This window comes from Gavialis gangeticus, unplaced genomic scaffold (genome assembly GCF_001723915.1).
Source record: "Gavialis gangeticus isolate Ggan-Ray unplaced genomic scaffold, GavGan_comp1, whole genome shotgun sequence".
NCBI lineage: Eukaryota > Metazoa > Chordata > Crocodylia > Gavialidae > Gavialis > Gavialis gangeticus.
The window spans coordinates 178177906-178197739 of record NW_017729024.1 but is presented as its reverse complement, the minus strand read 5'-3'; the positions used below and the strand labels follow the sequence as shown (position 1 = coordinate 178197739).

The window sequence follows — 19834 nt, the reverse complement described above, 5'->3', positions numbered from 1 at the left end:
CTATGCAATCCTGATCACCAGGAATTACACCTCTAAATGGATGGGTCATTCTTGCTGGTATGAGAAGCAGTGCAGCCTGCAGAAATAGCATGTAATCATTTGGGGTGTGGGTACCTTAATATGCAGTAAACTGCTTATTTTTCATATTTCTATTTTGAATTGCTTAAGGAAAAAGTATTATTTGGGCAGTTAATCAGTAGTAAGAACTATGTTGTGAATTTAGGGCACTCTGTGCAGCCACTGAGCTAAATGCAAGCTTACCCCTTGCCTTGGGGAAACAAGCCCTTAGAGCAGTGGTTCTCAACCTTTTCAGATTCAGGAAACCCCTCCATAAATCTTTTGAATTTGGCAGTACTGTTAAGAACAGCCATTGCACTGTCTCAGCTTACCTCTGTGGTTCTCAACCAGGGTGCTGCAGTCAGACTAAGAAAGGCTGCCTCCACATGAGGTGCATGGAGTTGTTTAGCCTGGTCACAGTGGCTATGTTAAGCTTGCGAGCCAAAAAGAAAGATCAAAATCCTAGGCATCCACTCTGTGGTCACATGCAAGTAACTAAATGGCTTAAACCACACGCAAAAGAGTTTTGTGACTAGTGTTATGCCATTGGATGATGCAGTTGCACGATGGCTGACAGGGTGCAACTGAGGTTATGAAAGGAAAGATGATGTGCAGTCAGGTGCTCTGAAATGGACCTGGAACCCAGGAGTTGCTTCCCAGAGGGGCTGATCTAGACTGGCCAACCTTGCATGTCCTGGCAATGCATAGACTGATGGCAATTTGGGGTATTGCCAAGTAGGAGATAACAGACTTAATCAAATGAGGCTACTCTGATGACATGAATGTATGCAAGTGCTGTGAAGCGCAGACTATGGAGCACCTGCTTGTTTGCCAGCTGGTTGGAGAGAACTGCATGAAGGAGAACCTTGCTGCAGCAATGGAAAGAACCATTGCTTGTGCACGCTGCTGGAAAAACATCTAATTTATTGCCAGGACATGAGAAGAAGTGGTGGCAATGGTACCCATGCTGCAGCCTTCCTGAAAGATGCTTGTGGTACCCAAAGGTGCACCCTGGCTGTGAACCATTGCTTTAGTGACATGACTTGGGGATAATAGGATACTGCCTGCAACCTTTTCATGCCAGCTGGCTGGTCAGCTAGCTGAGCTGCTGCTTAAAGTGACAAAACCCTAACAAGATAAAAGGACTGAAGGTTCAACATAAGGTTAAGACGGTAACAGTAGATCCAGCGAGGGCAGAAAAGGTGCTTTGTTTATTGCAGGCTGGATTCTGTTCAGCACTCTTCCTCTTTCTCAGCTGTTTCTCTGTACAGGCAGTCCTTGACTTACAACATTTCGCGTTACGACGTTTTGCACTTACAACGTTTATAAATTGACACCGTTTCAACTTTATGACGTCAGTTTCGACTTGCAACACTTGATCTGATGCGACACCACACCAGTGAACAAGTTAGCTGTGTCACTCATCTCCCTGGAGAACATCTGTCCAAACTTGCTGGGACAAGTCCAGCAAAGTCACCTCAAAGAAGTCCTTCCAAATCAATCTGATTTCTATTTATGATATAAATACATTAATGTAGCTGTATTACTTATCTATAATTGGGTACAAAATTCTGGAGTATTTTTGGTGAAAATTGGGTATCAGGCCTTGGTTCAGGAACCAATCCCCCATTTATAACATTGTTTCTTATGAGACAGTTGGTACTGAGTTGCAACGTTTCGACTTAAGATGTGGTTTTCAGGAACCAATTGTGTTGTAATTCCAAGGACTGCCTGTACTACAGCAGCACTGCACAGTGATCGGAGACCTAGTGCCCGAGATTAGCCTCTTCCTCCATGTTTCCTTTTTACACATCCAGGATAGGTGATGGCCTTACCTGATTCTGCAGGAATAAAGGGCTAGAGCTAGAATACATGGGTCTTTTATACTGGGTATACAGCTCTAAATATGCAGGGTTGTCTTTGGGTAGTCTCTACTTATGCTCCCCTATAGCCTGTATAAAGAGTTTTTCTTGTCTTTTCCATCTCTGTCCCTCATTTTTGGAATGCACACCTTCTTGCCTTTTCCTGAAATTTCCCCAGTTATGGAAATGTTCTGCAACACTTTGCTCGGCCTGGCCGATTTATTGTCCAAAATAGGTTCTTTTTGGAACTCTTAACTTCAGAACAGAAGAAGAACTGAAAGTGTGCTTCACGTGGTAGCACAGCAGTAGCTCCATTTAGGGATTCTTGCTTCCATGCATAAGGTGCCAGTAAATACCACTGCTATGCTTAGAGGAAGAGGCAACTTTTGTACCACTTTCAGTACCTGAAACTTCAGGCACCTGAAGTTCACCACCAGTATTTGTTGGATTTGTGAGAGATGGAACTGGAGGTATCTGGTCACTTATTCATCACGTGTGATCATTCCAAAACCTTGGGTGTACAGGGTGAAGTTAGGCCAGCTTTACCTGTCTGGTTGAAATAGGTGCTTTTTTCAGAGCTTTGACTTTTTCCCCTTTAAAACTGTTTCCGGGGCGGCTTGGGACGTGAGTGTTAGGCCATTCAACAGAAGGAGTAGTCTTAGTATTTTTTTTCCTTCAAGGATGGCCTTCTCATGAAGACTAGAGACTGCATGTTTGTGCTTCTCCTAAAATCCAGCTAGCTGTTGAAAAACAGGGAGGAGTTTTGCCTAGTTATAGCAGCATTGCTTAGGATCACTGTCAGGGCCCTGTCTCTACATGATAGCTTTTACCAGTTTAGCCCCATTGTGAATACTCTAACAAGTGCCAATTTGATTTAGCTTAAACTCTTTCCTAAGTGACACAGTGAACAGGAAGAGAAGCAGTGGTTTACTGGAGTAGGTGTGTTCACACCCAGAGAGGTGGTGGGGGGGAGGTCTGTGTTTTTTGTGTGTGTGTAAATTTGTACCTTTCAGTTGAACTGAAAAAAAACCCTTCCTCATAGATCAGGCCTTATAACTCTGAAAAATAGGTGGAATTTCTGAAAAATGCATGCTTGAAGCCTATATTGACATATGCTGTGCATCAGTTCTTTGTTGCAAGGGAGGGAGGCTGTAGGAAAAAGTTTTTTCAGGGATTTTTTTTTTGTGGTTTTGGTCCCCTCTGGCTAACTTGGGGGACATGTAGAATAGAGGAAAAGAGGAACCGCAGCACATCTGAAACGCATGGACATTGGAGCCGAATTAAATAGCTAAAACAAGCATGTCATTAATTGTGCAATACTCAGTCACCACTCATTTTAAATAACACTGTTGCAGAAACAAGGTGAAAGGTTCCTTGTGCCCTCCAATGGGACAGATAGCCATCAGCCTGTTTTTTTGTGGACTAAGAATATTACTCTTCATCCTGAAAAATTTTAGAAAGTTGACCTTAGAAATGCAGGTTTTAAAATGAAATGCTGCAGCTTTGATTTGTGGGCAGTGGCATTATGGTTTAACAGAAAAGACAGGGTGTTAATGGCTCAAATAGTTTCAGGTTTTTATTAAATCTTGCTTCTGTGCAATTAGCAGTCTCTTTAATGGTGTTTGTTCCAGCCCTTGGGGGAACTTTTCACTTTATTTGATCATTTACATAGGACAGAGGTGCTCACAGTTCGAATCTTATTTAGTTTGTTGGGCCACTTTTTGTCATGACCCGTCCTAAAACTTCTTGGTGCGCAAGCAAAAAGGGAAGATCCAGGGGAAGGAACTTGAATTTGCCACAGTGAACAGTAGCAAATGTGTAGGGTGAAGCTTCCCCACTTTACTGCTCATGTAGGTTGGTTTCACATAGGATTTGCCATGGAATTTCTTTGTCCATATCTGAGATTCTGCCAAGGCTTATATGTTAGCAGTGAGTCATGAACTGCTGGGACTGAGGTAAAAATCCTAGTGCAGCACCTTTGTTCCATGCAATCATGTGCCCTAACCTCTGGCAGTAACATCACGGTGCACTGTGCACCTTCTAAACGATGCTTAGTCCTGCTAACCTTTTTAACTGCTCTCCTATCTTTTAAATAAAAACATTCCTTCTCTGGCTCCCCATTATATGATCACTTAGGAATGCCATTTTTCTGAGATTAGAAAAAAGTGTTTTGTGGGCCTCATGATGAACTGACAGTATAAGACTTGAATCAGTTGCAGAGAATTCTTTCTTTAACCACTGGCCTAAAGCACTGCTCCTGTTTATCATGGTCTAAGTCTAGATACAGACATTCAGAAAGCCCAAGGCAGAATCAGGCTAAGTTACGTGATTTTTCTGTAAGCCACATAGTTTAGATCGTCAGCAAATGACATGCATTCACCCTTTGGGGGCTGGAGGTGCAAATCTTAGACTGGGTTCTGCCATTTTTAAACCAGTCTGTGCCCCAGACTTCTGTTATGGGCATAGACTGGTTTCTGATCACTTATACTGGTAAACGTATGATGCCTGTACCTGGCTTAAATCAGAAACTCCCGAACTTTTATTGGTGTGTGTGGTATACTCTCCGTGGCGTGAATGGATCAAGTGTTGTGAGCCTGCATGTTGCGGTGATGCATATGCTAAATTTTGGGAGCCTCTCATCTGACATAGTGTAAATTTTGAAGCATTGTTCCACCTGCATGAGGCATCTCTCAGTGCTAGCAGGATTTTTTGGTTCTGTCTTTGGATTTTTGTTGTGGCAGGTAATGTCAGCACATTGTGTTTAGTTGTATTGACCAATCAAAAATCCATGCATGGGTTTGAAGACTAACTTACAAGCAGGGGTGATGCACCATTAAAGGTCTTAACCTTGTCTATAGCACATGTGTAGAATTTCATTTGTGAAATACCTAGATGATTGCCAGACTCAAACGTGCACCTTGATACAGGTTCTTCTAACTTTACTGCCTTTTTACAATGCCTAGACCATGCGTAGGCAACCTCCAGCATGCGTGCCAGAGCATGGCATGCAACGGCGTTTAGCTTGGCATGTGTACCTTGGAAGGGGCCAGGGCTGTGCTGCCACAACAAGGATCGGGCCCCCTTACGCCTCCCTCGCCATCCACCCTGGCGTACCAATATCTTACATGTTGGTTGCGGGTGTTTTTGGCACTCTGTCCAAAAACTTTGCCCACCCCTGGCCTAGATCCTGCCTGTGGTTTCAGTGATTTGAATGAGATGCAGTGGTCCAGGGTGCCTGAGAATGAAATGTAGCGGTGGGTTTTCTCTCTGCAAAACAGCTGCTTACACAAACCATCTGCACACAAGTGAAACCTGCCCAGCTTGGTGTGTTTTTGTTGTTTTTGACTCTCCACTGGAGCACTTCATTTTAATATCTGGAGCTCTAAAATAACTATTTTTGAGCCTTGTAAATGAGATTGGAGAGCTTAGATTTCTACTTGATAGCTAAGTTTTTTTTAAAGGTATATTAAAAACTTCGAAGCACTACAGCAACCAGTCAGCCTTCAGCTTGTACCTTCATAACTGCCATACTTTACACTTCAAAGCAATATATTCCAAATACTATTTCTGTACAAAACCAACCTATTCTGACTTCCCAAATGCCTGAAACATGGTCCGTCATACAGCTGGGTATACCTGGTTCCCAAACGCATGCTGCACAGCTTTCAAAGCTGTCTCCTCTTCACTTAAAGTGGTAGTAAATATTACTGTAAATACTTTTTTGCACTGCTGTAATCCTAAAGCAGTTAAACATTGCCTTTTACAGAATAGGAGTCTCTGATTTCCCTGCCTATATAAGAGTTAAGGCTCAATGACTCCTTAGTTATGTTATTAAGTCTTAGGATGAACTTTTCTCAAGCTGCTGCATCAAACTGTTTGGTTAATTGTGTATACGTTAGTGATTCTCAACATTTTTAGCCTCGTTGCACCCCCCAGTGATTTTTCTGAACTTGGAGGCCCTTCAGGTGAGAGATGCTGAGCTAGAATCTAGTTGGTGTTAGCTCCTTTTTTACTAAAACATTAAAGTTCGAATTTCAGATCATTGCCACCACTTGTGGCATGGGGATTTTCTTTTGTCTTTTTACACCTTAAGGCACAAAAGATTTTCATCATCCACAGCTTCATTTTTAACCACCTTGACCTGCTGACATCAGGGGGTGGGGAGGAGGGCAAGAAAGCTGCTTTTTCCATTGTCTGTCACTCCCCACCCTGAGGGGCATGGGCTCTCATCCCCACTGCGCTGGTTTTCTGGTGACTCGTACACCAGTGACCCAAAGCAACATGCATCTTCAGCCCTTTCCACGGGCCCTGGGAGTGTGAGAGGAGTGTGGGGAAGAGATGAGTTAAAAACATGTTGCAACCATAGCACATCCACCCACCTGCGTGTGGCAGGCCATGCTGCTGGGAGCATGGAGGCGGTTAGTGCAGGGGCTGCCAGGGCTGGAGAGCAGCCACAGGTGCCACTTGTCTGTGGTATGCTGGGTGGGAGGAAGAGCAGCCATTTATCTCCTAGCACAGGGCCTGGGCACTGTAGCACGCTTGGAAGGATCTTCTGGCACCTTGGGCTGTCGTGGTATGCTTATTGAGAACTGTTGGTGTATCCCTTGGCAGAATAAAGTAGTATTTGGGCCATACTTTAATCAGAAATGAAGCAGTAAATGGAGACATTATAACAGTAAAATGGGCATTCTTCTTTTTGGAGTTCAAATTTTCCAATTCCTAGAGAATGCCCTAAGAAAGGCTCCGCAAGCTGATGTTAAATTGGTACTGATGTGGTGTCTAAAAATGACCTTTCTTAGGCAATGACAGATCAGCGTAAGATGCATGTGGCCTTAGTTTGTAAGCTCTTAAATAAGTATACAACCCCCCTTTCTTTTTAACAATTGGACTTTGTTTAAACCCAGGCTGAGGAAGTTTTGCCTGTTTTAAGGGACATTAGAAATACGTTGATTTCTTAAGCTGCAAAATTTGTTCACCTTTTTTAAACATTATCATTTACCTTGAATCCACCTGTTCCATTTGACTGGCCTCCTTCATATAGAAAATATAGCATTAGATACCAATTCAAACATCAGCCTACAAATGCTCTATCTTCTATGTGAAAGGAAGTATTCTGTACATTTTTCCATGTTTTACATCATGGTATTTGGAATAACCATGCTTCCATATTCACATCAATTTTTTTGTTTTTTGTTTTCAATTTATGCACAGCACTTGCTCTGAAATTTGGGGACTGAGTACACCAAATACGATAGATCAGTGGGATACAACAGGCCTTTACAGCTTCTCTGAACAAACCAGGTGAATATTCTGCCCTCTCTCGCATCATAGAGATCTTGTGGGAGGGATTGGCTTTGGAGGGTCTGTAGTGGGATGCTTTACCTGTAAAGTAAACTTATACTCAAATGCTTCCTAGACCTCATATGGTACAGCATTTTAAAACAGTTGCTTGCCATTGTAAAAATCTGAATGTTCGCAGCTGATGTTTTGACCAATGAAATCCTAATTCTGGCATATCCTTTTTCCATACTAGTGCCATTGAAAGAATGGGAAAACTTGTTAAATGCAAGCTTTAATGTATTTTGATATTTATATGAACAAGGTTAGGACATTTAAATCTTTAAGCCTAATCTTACAAAGTGTTTAAACTGCTTTGTACGCCATAAATTTAACTAAATCTTGCTAACTGGATTAGATGTGCTACGAAAGAATTGTTGGAAAATTCTTCAGTAGTTAACAATGGGCAAATTTAAAATAGGGTTTTTGTTTTTTTCATGTCACATTTGCTTGCTTTTGTGTATTGAGGTTTTTGTCTCCCATCCCATAACAACCATGAACATCTGCATTTATGTAAGCATATGCAGTCTGTCTTAAAACTAGCAAAACATTTTCAGCTGGTAGCAAGGTATGTGAACAGTCAAGCCAATAAATGCCACACCTTTTAAAGATGTGTTCATGCTTTTTGCATCACTATGACACTGCTGTGTGGATCACACGGGCAGCCAACTGCTGCTGGTTTATTTGCAGTCCTGTGGGAGTTACCGTGCTTAAAGCAAAAAAGCATCCATGCTGCAGTGTAGTCCGAAGGGTTATTAATGGTATGTCATGTTACAAATGTTTCCTACATTTAAAAATTGTGGTTGAAGTATTCGTGTTATGTTTAGCTGGACAATGGCTTTTTAACCAACTTGAAACTCATTGGCACTAACTTCTGCTGAAATTAAGTTGCTTTAAATAATAGTCCGTCTGATGCTGCTTTGTTTCTCTCATTTGAAGTTCTCTGCCAAGAACATACATGTAACTTACCTATTGTAACCCTGCCAAATTCTGATCCCCCACATACATTTTAACTATTCCTCACCCCCACCCGACATACTCTTTTTTGTTTAGATTTTTTTGTTAAAGACACAGAATGCAGCTTACAAACATTTTTTCAACATCTTTCCTATGTAGGTCTCTTGATGGCCGTCTACAAGTATCTCACCGTAAAGGATTACCGCATGTTATTTACTGCCGCTTGTGGCGTTGGCCAGATCTTCACAGTCATCATGAACTTAAAGCAATTGAAAACTGTGAATATGCTTTTAATCTTAAAAAGGATGAAGTATGTGTAAATCCTTACCACTACCAGAGAGTGGAGACTCCAGGTAGGACGACTGCTATTAGACATTCTAAAGAAGCACATATACGGTATTTACCCAACAAACTCTTCTCTGATTAGTTGGGCTTCACTAATACAGCTTAGCATGGAAAAGTGGGTTGAAAAGTATTGTTCAGGCTGCCTCACTGAATCTGCCATATTTGGATAAAAAAAATAGCACAGAGTTTTAAGAACTCAAACAGTTCAACTATTCAGCAGTTTTCAGTGGTAGTAAATTAGTAATGCTTTAAAAAGACATGTCTGCTTTTAATATAAACATTGAACAGTTTGAGTGTTGCTAACAAGTAGGGGTGCACCAATTAAAGATCTTTTGGGCTGATACCAGTGGCCGATTTTATTGACCAGCTATATCGGCCGATACTGATCTCATTGCTGATGTATGCAGCCCAGCAGCATCTGGCTGGTAAGTCTGCTGGGGGGAAGGGGCATGGGAGGGCAGATCGAGGGCCCCCCACGGTGAAGGAGGGAGTGGGGCTGGGGTGAGGCAGGGCCCCCCCCCCCCCACCTTGTAGCCCCCTCCTCCCAGTACAGCCTAGCCTGCCTTGCCTGACCCAAGCAAGGCTGCAGGGAAGAAGCTGACCCAGCCCCATCCCTGAGTGCACAGTGGGCAGCTTGGCCTCCCTCCATGCACAGATCTGGGTGACACATGCCTTCCTGAGGGGGCATGCAGCAGCGGGACCTGCACCCTCTGGACAAACCAGCAGCTCTGTCTTGTGCCTCACCCCACCATGGCTGGGCAGTACCTGCCCCTGCCCCACTCCCTCCCTCATTGCAGGGTCCTCAATCTGTCCCTCCACGCCCCTTCTCCTCCACCAACAGACTTACCAGCTAGATACTGTTCTCCAAGCTGCACTCCTGGCCATGCGCATGCTGCGGCTGTGTGCATGCACGTGGCATTTATCAGCTGCAAAAAGCCAATTGCCTATCGTGTCAGTTTTCCTTTTATTGATGCTGATATGATATGGACCGATGTATCGGTGCAACTCTACTAACAAAACCACTCATTCTCTTTTGATTTTACATTAGTGGTTATGTATAGTTAAACAGTGAAATCACAAATGACCGTGTGCTACTCTGACTGGTATGGAATAGCTCTTAGTAGGCATTTTACAAATCTGAGACTAATTACCTGACTTAAAACTACGTTAAGCGTAGTACTTTAACTGTCTGCCTGAGGTGTTTTCTTTCCCCCCAGCTCAGAAAGAAGTAAAATGGATGTGTTCAGGCTCTCACTAATGCATTGAATTCTACCTTCCCAGTCCTGCCTCCTGTATTAGTGCCACGACATACTGAGATCCTAACAGAACTGCCTCCTCTCGACGATTATACCCATTCCATTCCTGAAAACACTAACTTTCCAGCTGGGATAGAACCACAGAGCAACTATATACCAGGTATTCTTCCGTTTTTAAAGATATGTATTGTTTATGTTGGCACTTAATGTCCAGATGGTAAATGAAAGATGGAGATTTGATTAAACTTCCTAATTGATCAAATGGCTAGACAGACCTACTGGAAAAATCAAATAAGATGCGCTTCATCTTCATGCCCATAAATTTCAAAATGAGTGACACTGATGCTACAGATTATTTTCTGTACAAAAGAAAAATCCCATGCTGTCTTGGTAAACTGAACCAGCTTTGTTTAGACAGAACACTACCTGAGAAGAGATGTGTTCATGCACATGTGTATCCTATTTGGTATTCAAGATGCTTTGCGGGGTGGGGAGCAGTCATCTAATACGCTTTCTGCGTCAACATTAATCTTTGCTTCACAAATATTATACAGGCAAACGTGAGCTGCCTGATTGCTGCATGATGAAGCCTGAGTAAACTACTGTGTATGATCCTGCAGCGTAGCTGTTGCTTGCAGGTTGCTGTTGTTTTAGCCACCTTAACTCAAAATTACTTTGAACTACGGGCCATGATTGAGAAGGTCATTTTTCCCCTCTCACCCCTTGTTCAAGTTTGCACTATGGAATTTTATTTTTTAATGTCTTATCCTAGACACCAGTGAGAGGGGGAGGTCCATCTTTTTTCCCCAAACTGAAATAGTCTTCCTTTCTCCTGTTGCCCTAGCCTATGAAGCTTTACTGAGAGAGGTGCCATTCCAACTTGTGCTGCAGCAGCACCTAGTATACTGGTTGCACTACAAGGAGATAGGGAAATACTGTCTGTTGCAAAGAAGTTGTTCTGACTTGAAAGCCCATGCCTTATTTGATGCAGATTTCATAACTTCTCATTTTATAAAATGCTGTTGCAGCTTTGCAATCTGACCCTTCACGGCTGGGTGGTCTCTTTGGAAAGTGCTGCAAATGCTATGATTGCAGCTCACCCTCTCAGCAGTCCAGTCTGCAGCAGCTTGTTCACCTTTAAATGACGGTTCTCAAACATCACACTTCAGCTCTCCTTTTCTTGTTGCTTTTGTGTTCAGACTTCAACCCAAACAAATGGGTTTTAATAATAGAGATTTTATTTAATAATAGAGAAATTATTAATTTAATAATTAAGAGATCTCTTCTGTTCAGACAAAGATCTCAGATATGGAAAAGGTTGGTACCAAAGGCAGAGGGTTGGCAGCTGAAAACAGGAGGTGGGTTAGACTGTAAATGGTTACTGACCTTTACCATAGCTGTGGGCTCAACTACTATGAATTAATCAGAGAAGGGAGGAGTTCACTCAGTCATTGCAGCATAAAATAGCCTCTTAAAATTAGTACTAGTTTTATTATCCTGCAAGTACATGTCAAAACTAAAAATCTTCTGTGCTTTAATCTTAAATGTGGCTAGTAAACTAGCTGTGTTGTAACTGCGTAATGAGTATAGTTCTGAAAGAATGTCAGAGTCTTAATGTGAACAAGGTGGACATTTATTTGTGATAGACCAGTAATTTCTGGAAGATTCATAATGGTTCTAATTCTAACATATATTAGCTCTACATGACTTCACAAATTGCATTCACTTTTTTTTAATTAACTGCCCTCATGAGGCCTCGTTTTGTTGCTTTGCTTGCCAGACACAATTTTGGATTGGTATATGGTTTTGATTTTTAACATCAAGCCCAAAGAACCTTTCCTTTTGAATTTCTACTTTGTAATTCATTTTAGAAGAATTACAGTGTTAACCATAAGTGTATTATTTTGATAATATAGTTCACTAAAGATAATCTTTTTAACGTGTAAATTTACCAGAAAAAGGCAATAGTAGTGTCTTTACATCAAACCACTTTCATGTTTCAAAGGAAATGGACTCCAGAGCTGCTGTAGGGTAACTCATTAATTATGTGAAAAACAAATTCCTTTTGGGGGATTGGAGAAAGGGGAATACAGTAGTCTCTTGGGTTTTTGAGCTCTTATTCTAAAATTAAACCTAACTTCTATCATCAACATCCCTCTTAAATTTGTTATGTAATTATTTCAGTCTGTTTTAAAATGTACTCCAAAACCCTAAAAGGAATGGTGATAATAAGCACAAGCTTTGTGTTGTTTAGGAAACTAGTTAAAATTGTCTGTCATCTTAGAAGGGAACTGGCATTTGATTGGAGAATAGTTACAGCAAGTTCATGGAATCAGCTTAATTAGCTGGTTTTTCCAGTAAATGTTCCCAGAGGGCTTCTTTCTTTCTTTAGTAAACGTGAGAGCTGCCGGTCAACATAGCAAAATTCTGCACTTGGCTGCTGTGAAAGCAACATGCAAACATGTTTGTCTGTGCAGCAAATAAGGACTGCATACTACATTTTACAATGCGTTTCACTTATTGAACAGGTGGAGGGGAGACAGGATTATGCATAGGTGTTATATAGGGAAGGCATGGCCTTAAGGCTAAGTGTCTAACAGATACCTTCTGTGAAGAGCACCCTGCACTGTGCAGTCTGAAATCAGTGTCTGAAGAATGTGAAGGGTTGACCGTAAGGGCTGAAAAGCCAAATGCTTGTACATGTCTTCACTTTTTGTGCTGACAGACTTTCCTCTTGACAGAAACGCCACCGCCAGGATATATCAGCGAAGATGGAGAAACAAGCGACCAACAGTTGAACCAAAGCATGGATACAGGTAAAGCTTTTTAATCTTTTCATCATCTGTTCAAAGGTGAGATTTTGAGATGGGATCTTCTGACACAGTGAGATGAGCTGACTCCACCACTTCATCCAAAATCATGCGGGCTGTGGTCCCCTTGTATAAGACAGTTACATGGTTTTAAGCTCTTGTTTCTAAAACTTGAGGCGATGGACAGGCATTCATCCTGAAAAGCATGACTTGCAGGCTGAGCCGGGTTAGCTGCAGCCAGAGAAGTTTGCTTACACCCCTGGCCCCCCAGCTGGGAATCTAGGACTTCTGGTTTTCTGCATATAAAATAAATGACATTTACATAAAGTAAATGATGATCCAGGTGTAGCTTTGTCTGTGTTCTGTCATGAATATTTCCCAAGTTTGTGGGCTTTGCTAGTTGCCCCTGCCACCATCTTTCCCCACCACCACACCTCCCCCTTTTCTGGGCTTTGCTGGTTGTCCCTGCCACCTTCCCCCCAATACACGTCAGGGTGTTTTTAAGCCTCCCTCAGACTCATTGGGTTTTGGCTACAGCCAAAGCTGGGGACTTTGACTGTGTTGTCTCAATACTCCTGCTGGGACCAAAGCCAGAGGTTCCTGGCTGGAGGGTCTTGTTCCTCTGCCCAGGGTCAGACCCATTGCCATATTTGAGGTTCGGAAGAAATTTTGCCCCATGGTCTGTTTGGCACAGAATAAGGATAACTGCCTGTTTTAGTCTGGAGTGCCATGTCTGAAGCGTTTGTAGTAAGTTCAAGAATAACATATGAAAATAATGCTAAGCCCTGGTGAGGCATGGCCTTCTGTAATTTGTCATTCTCGCTTTAAAATAATAATCTGTGTACTGGTTCTACAGGATCTCCAGCAGAGCTGTCTCCCAGCACTCTCTCCCCAGTTAATCATAGCCTGGGTAAGCTGCAAGCACTTAAGTACTCGCTGTATTGTGTGTTGTATGTTTATCATTATAAAGTCCATCTCTTTCTTGCTTTCACTTCAAAAAATATAGAATGTGATCAAGAGGGAAGCAGAATCATGGCTGGATCTCGAATGGTAACTAAAGTCAGACTTCTCGGGGAGAAAATTTAATTATACATTTAATAATGAATTCCATAATAACTGTCTTTTCTTGTAACTACCTTGACCCTTAATCAAGGGATAGAGTTGCTGGAGTAGGAATAGGCAGGAACTGTAGTAGTAAGGGTTAACTCCCTTACTAAAGAGCAATGTCATCCACAGGAAGTTGTCAGTCAGCCATTTTGGGCTAGGGGTTAGTTGTTGCAGTAAAGGCTTATTGAGAACACAGAGTCTCCCTGCTTCTTCCAAAAACCCAGAATAACACATGGTGTCATAAGTGGTGAATCCTGCCACCAACAGGAAATCGAACAGGTGATTCCCAACTGATGTATCTGACTGTAGCAGTAGCTGAATACAGTGCAGAGAAGGGCCGGGCACTTCTACCTGCAGCAGAGCCCAGCACAGCAATGAGGCTGGCTACAGAGACCATGCAGGCACTCTGAAAGTTGCACCACCAGAACAATTTGATTTCCAATCCCCTGGAATGTGGCCTTAGTGGATCAGGTGTTTTAATCGCTTCAGGGAAGTGTCAGGTCTGAACAAACATCCAGAAGCTTACCAAATGAGTAGTACTCTTACCTACTCTGAGAGATCAGGCGGATGAAACTCTGCTATCACTCCACCACCAGAGTCTGTAAAGTCACAGAACAGGATGCAGAGGATTGCATGGTACTTTTAGATGAAGTTACAGGGTCATCATCAGATCTAGGAGTCTGGATGACAGAAATTTAGCTCAATGGACAGCCAATGCCATTTAAAATAGATATAGGAACAGCAGTCTCAGCTATCCCCGTTTCTTACTACAGCCCACATAAGGATGGGATTCTCCTTACCCTTACTAAACAGTTATGGGGACCAGGAGACACTACCCTCAAAGTACTGGGGTCCTTTAATGCAAAGATGACACTGAAGCAGAGATGTATAGACTAGGAAGTTTGTGATTGGTAACCTTGCTTTGCCTTTACTCAGATTACCAGTTATACAGGCACTGCAACTTGTCCATTGACTAGATGAAATAGCAGACCAGAAATCCTTTGAGCAGTACTATGGAACCAAATACCCATCATTTTTTTTTCTGGTCTGGAAAAAAATGTCAAGTGAATATCAGATATGGCTAAAAGCTGATGCCAGTCCATATGCATTAACTACTCCAAGATGGGTACCACTGCCACTAATGGATAAAGTTAAAGAAGAGCTAACATGTATGGAAGAAATGGGAGTCATTACAAAGATTGAAGAACCTACTCTTTGGTGTTCTGGGATGGTGGTTGAGCGAAAACCCTATGGTAAGATTAGGATATGTGTTGACCTCACATAGCTGAACAAGTACGTGGACTGAGAGACGTTTTCTTCCTTCTGTGGAACACACCTTGGCTCAATTTGCAGGAGCCAAAGTTTTTGCAAAATTGCGTGCTCGGGCAGGGTTCTGGCATATTCCTCTAGCCACAGAAGCATCCAAGCTAACAAATTTATTACCCCATTTGGACGCTACCAGTTTAAATGGCTACCTTTTGGAATCTCATCAGCTCCTGAATTCTTTCAGTTTCGGATGTGACAGATATTGGATGGCCTAGAAGGAGTTCTTTACCATGCCAATGATATTTTGATTTCTGGGACCACCAGGGCACAACACTATGCAAGAGTGGATGAAATACTCAGAAAACTCCAAGAAGCTGGAGTTACACTTAATGAAAAGTGCACCTTTGCTACTTCACAACCTATGTTTCTGGGACATTGGATTACACCGCATGGGATCCAGCCAGATCCATAGAAAGTTGCAGCAATCAAGGGGTTCCCAGAACCCAAAGATGTCCCCGAACTATGCAGATTTTTAGGCATGGCCATATACTTGGGCTGTTTTGTGCCAAACTTGGCAACAGTAATAAAGCCTTTAAGACGCCTCTTAAGTGACAAGAACATATGGCTCTGGGGACCACTACAGCAATCTGCCTTCAATGAGATCAGATCTATACTCGGTTCATCCCTGATGAACTGGCCCGATACGATCCAACACGAGAAACTCGTATTGCAGCAGATGCTTCATCATCCAGGATTGGAGAAGTGTTACAACAATGTCAGGAAGTTGGCCATTGGACCCCTATTGCTTTTGTGTCAAGAGCACTTTCTCCACCTAAAACTCGATATGCACAAATAGAAAAAGAAGTACTAGCAGTTACTGTACATGTGAGAGATTCAGAACTTTCCTTGTGGGCCTGACCTTTACTTACAAACTGATCACAAGCCACTTGCGACTCTGTTAGGAGAGAAACTTCTCAACAAACTTCCACCGAGAATCCAGCGATTTCGCCTCAGAATGCTGAAGCTCGCTTACAATATAGCACATACCCTGGGAAATTTGTTACAAACAGCTGATATTCTTTCTAGGGCACCATTACAGACTCCACTGTCTCCAGAGGAACTCTGCCAGGAATGAGATATTCTTGTTTACGTGGACGTTACTGCGGATGGGATACCCATATCTGCTTCACTACAAATGAGAACTCGGGAAGCTTAAGAAGCTGCTTCCTCTTGCCAATATATAACAAAATGCTGCTTGGAAGGATGGCCTCAAGTAAGATTCAGGGACTGTGAACTAGAAAAATACCAGCAAGAGAGACTTAATCTCCATGTTGTCAGAGGCTTAGTCATGTTCCACAATAGAGGTCTGATACCTTCCACATTATGCCAGGAAATCCCAGAGAAGATTCATGATGCTCGCCAGGGCATTACAAAGTGTCAAGCCAGGGCTTGCCGGGCAGTATGGTGGCCCTTCATCTGTGATGATACACACAACTGGGTGGCCAGTTGTAAGGTTTGTGCCCAGCACCGGCCAGTCCATGTGAAGCCATGCTGATTTACCAGATCATCCATGGCAGATTTTGGGGGCTGATTTATTCACTGGAAGGGTTCTGTTTACCTCATTTTTATGGATTATTCCTGTTACTTAGAGATGGTGATTGTCTGGGACTTTGCCCGTGGCAGAGTTATAATGGCATTGAAGAGTGTATTTACACTCTATGGCATACCTTCAGTTTTAAGAACTAATAATGGCCCATAATTTTCTGGAGCCATGTTTAAGCAGTTTGCAGCCCAGCATGACTTTCAGTATGTCACCAGCAGTCCACATTTTCCCTGTAGTAATGGAGAAGCAGAACGTGCGGTGCGGACTGCAGAGGATTTGCTTCACAAGAATGAAGATCTATAAGGCACTCTTGATCTGTCATTAACACCATTGGAGCATGAGTGGAGTCCACCCAAGTTGCTTATGAGTCATCAACTCCGTACAACCCTCCCAATTATGAGCAATGACAAGTGCGAAAACTTGTCAATCCATAGGGGTTTCATGAGAGAGACAAACAGATAAAGGACTGCCAGAAACAGAACTATGACACCCAGCATGCTTTGAGACATGTTACCTGCTCTTGCCCCTCAGCAGGAAGTTTGGATCCCAGAGCCAGGGGTCCAAGGCACCATCCAGGCTAGGGCAAATACCCTTCGTTCATACTGGGTGGAGACGGCTAGTGGTCTTCTCCGTAGGAATCGAACTTCTCTGCCAAATCCCACCTGTTTACCACACTAGGGCTGGATGCACCTCAGTTCCACCAAAGGGATTAGACTTGTGAATTAGTCAGGTCTAAAATACTTACCAGTGTTTTTTGCTTTGTTTAGGTTCACTTTGTAACTAAGTGTGTAGCAAGTTAACCCCTGAGAGAGGGGGATGTAATAGTAAGGGCTAACTCCTTTACTAAAGAGTGATGTCATCCACAGGAAGTGGTCAGTTGACCATTTTGGGTCAGGGGTTAGTTTTTACAATAAGGCTTAATGACAGCACAGTCTCTCTGCTCCTTCCAAAAACCCAGAATAACTTGGGAACCATGGCATGAGCTTGTAGGCAGTTTTGACCTTTACAGGACCACTTACAGTCTGGGAAGGGCATGCTGAGCAAATACTAGCATGCAGTCTGCTTCATCCTTTCATCTGGGCTTTGAGGCAGAAGTGGCGTTCAGAGGCGGGGTTTCCTGTGGGGTGTGGCATGACCCAGTTGCTTCATCCTGAGGGTGTGGTTATGCAAATACGTGCTCCTCCCAGAAGGAGCTCAGAAGGGGAAATCTGAATGAAAATACCAAATTGGAAGTAGGGAGAACAAGGGACTGATCTTTTCATGTCAGCACATATCATCCTAGTTTGTCTGGGACTTTGCCCATCAAGAAGCAGTTTCTTTTTCCTTTCTTTTGTTTTAATATAACCCAAAGCTTCCAATTTGACAAAATGCAGATGGGCAGCATTGGGGTTTCCCTAAAACACCCATTTTTTTGACCTCACAGAATTAAAAGCTAATACAGGGCTGTCCCAACTTCTTTGTGGCTGGGGACCACATATCACGTGGGCAGGAAATGGAAGCTGGAGGACGGAGGAGAGCCCGGAGATGGCAGCTGCTGTAGCCTGAGCTCTAGGAGGAGCAGTAGCCAGATGGGAGCCTGTGGGCTGCAAATTAAGCCCTAACGGACTGCGTGGGCAATTGCTTGAGCAGATAAAATTTTACTTTGTCTTTTATTTGCAGCAGCATGTTCAAGGCTAGAGTGAATAATGGGCCAGTGAGGGAGGGTGTCCCTCCCCTCATCTGTAACATTAGGTTCAGTTTTGCTTATTGGTCTCAAGGGATATAGTAAAATTACAGGGTCCAGAGAAAGTGGAGAATGATGATAGTCATGGAAAAACTGGAACCATTGTTCTTTGAAACTGCAAACATAATGATAAAGTATGCAAATGTATACTTTTACCTTCTTTTAAACCTATCTATTAACCCCAGTGAAATATGAGGTTGAAGACAATGGATGCAAGATGGATGGGTACTTTTGCACCATCTATGTTTGGTCATAGAGCTCATTGCCACTAGACCAAGAACCTAAAAGGATTAATGAGGTATTATCCATTTATAAGGATAATGAGAATATTCAGAACTGTTGAACCAAATGCATCTTTAAAAAAAATAGGCCTAAAAATTAATCTTTTGGGGCATGTGCTAACCTTCTTACTCATTGTAGGTTCACAAAGAGGGACCTATTTTCTGTTGACAAGCTCCTGCATAACTACTACTATAGAATTTTCTTGTACACTTTTTTGTGAAGCTTGTGTTACTTATCTATTCATCTGTCACTGAGTGATTAGGTAGACAACTTACCCAATCCAGTGTGGTAGTTTTTCTGTTACTACTGAGAGGAAAGTCTTCTTGCAAATCCTTTGGAAACCACAATGTCATGGAAATCGTTTACTTACCAGTCTCCCTTGAAATAGCCGGTTCCCCATGACAAAGCGTGGAGGGCTGGTTAAGTTAAAAAAAGACAGCAAAGAGTTGGCAAAAATCTGTCTCCTAGAAGGGAAGGCAGAGGGGAAGGGAAACTGGCCATCTCCTGAAGTGGAGGGGAAGGAGAGAGAGGGGCAGGAAAAGTTCCTGTCTCTGTCTCCAGAAGAGGAGAGGGGGAGCATGGAAAAGCCCAGCCAAAACTGTTTAACTCAGTAATTATTGCCCTCTGCCCTTTGAGGAGGGTGATAATTACTGAATTAACAAGCCAGGCAGCTCCAGCTAGGGTAGGGGTGGGCAATTATTTGGGCCCAAGGGCCACATAGGGAGTTTTGATCAGCTGTCACGGCCCTGGTCAGCACCGCCACCCCTCTCCCCCCAAACTCAACAAAATTCCCTATGAGTCTGTATGTGGGTGGGAGCAGTGTTCAGGAGTGAAATGGGAGAGGCTGGGATCATAAGTCCCTGCCCTTTTGGGGAGGTGGGGGAGGGAGGGCAGGGCTGCCTGGGTCCCAGGAGCCTGTTGAGAGTGGAGGGAGCCAGGGGTACATGCAGCAGAGATGCACCGGGTGCTGCAGTGCACACTGCCCCGCACCACTCGGCATGGGGCTGAACGCTGCCCACTCACACTAGGTTGGCCCACACTGCACTCCCACCAGTGCTTGCAGCCCGGTCAGGTGCTATTCTGCACCCCCGTCTCCAGTGCTAGGATCCGGAGCCCCGCATGTCTGCCAGGAGCCACACGGTGAGTGGGGCAAGAACAAAAGGAGGAGCTGCTGCTGGAGGTAGGGGGCTGCAGCTGCCCTGGGAACAGCCTGCTGGAAGCTGCTCCTG

General features: G+C 43.3%; 1 protein-coding gene across 2 annotated transcripts in view; it reads left to right on the top strand.

The window, feature by feature from the left end:
• Positions 1 to 19834, top strand: part of SMAD2 (SMAD family member 2) — a 52282-nt gene that overhangs the window by 23644 nt on the left and 8804 nt on the right. The window contains exons 2-6 of one of the 2 annotated variants that reach the window (XM_019518137.1): positions 7131 to 7220; positions 8373 to 8566; positions 9840 to 9974; positions 12556 to 12630; positions 13481 to 13534. In XM_019518137.1, the coding sequence (XP_019373682.1) occupies positions 7131 to 7220; positions 8373 to 8566; positions 9840 to 9974; positions 12556 to 12630; positions 13481 to 13534 (548 nt within the window). The remainder of the gene's footprint in view (positions 1 to 7130; positions 7221 to 8372; positions 8567 to 9839; positions 9975 to 12555; positions 12631 to 13480; positions 13535 to 19834) is intronic. The other variant, XM_019518138.1, reaches the window with a different exon arrangement.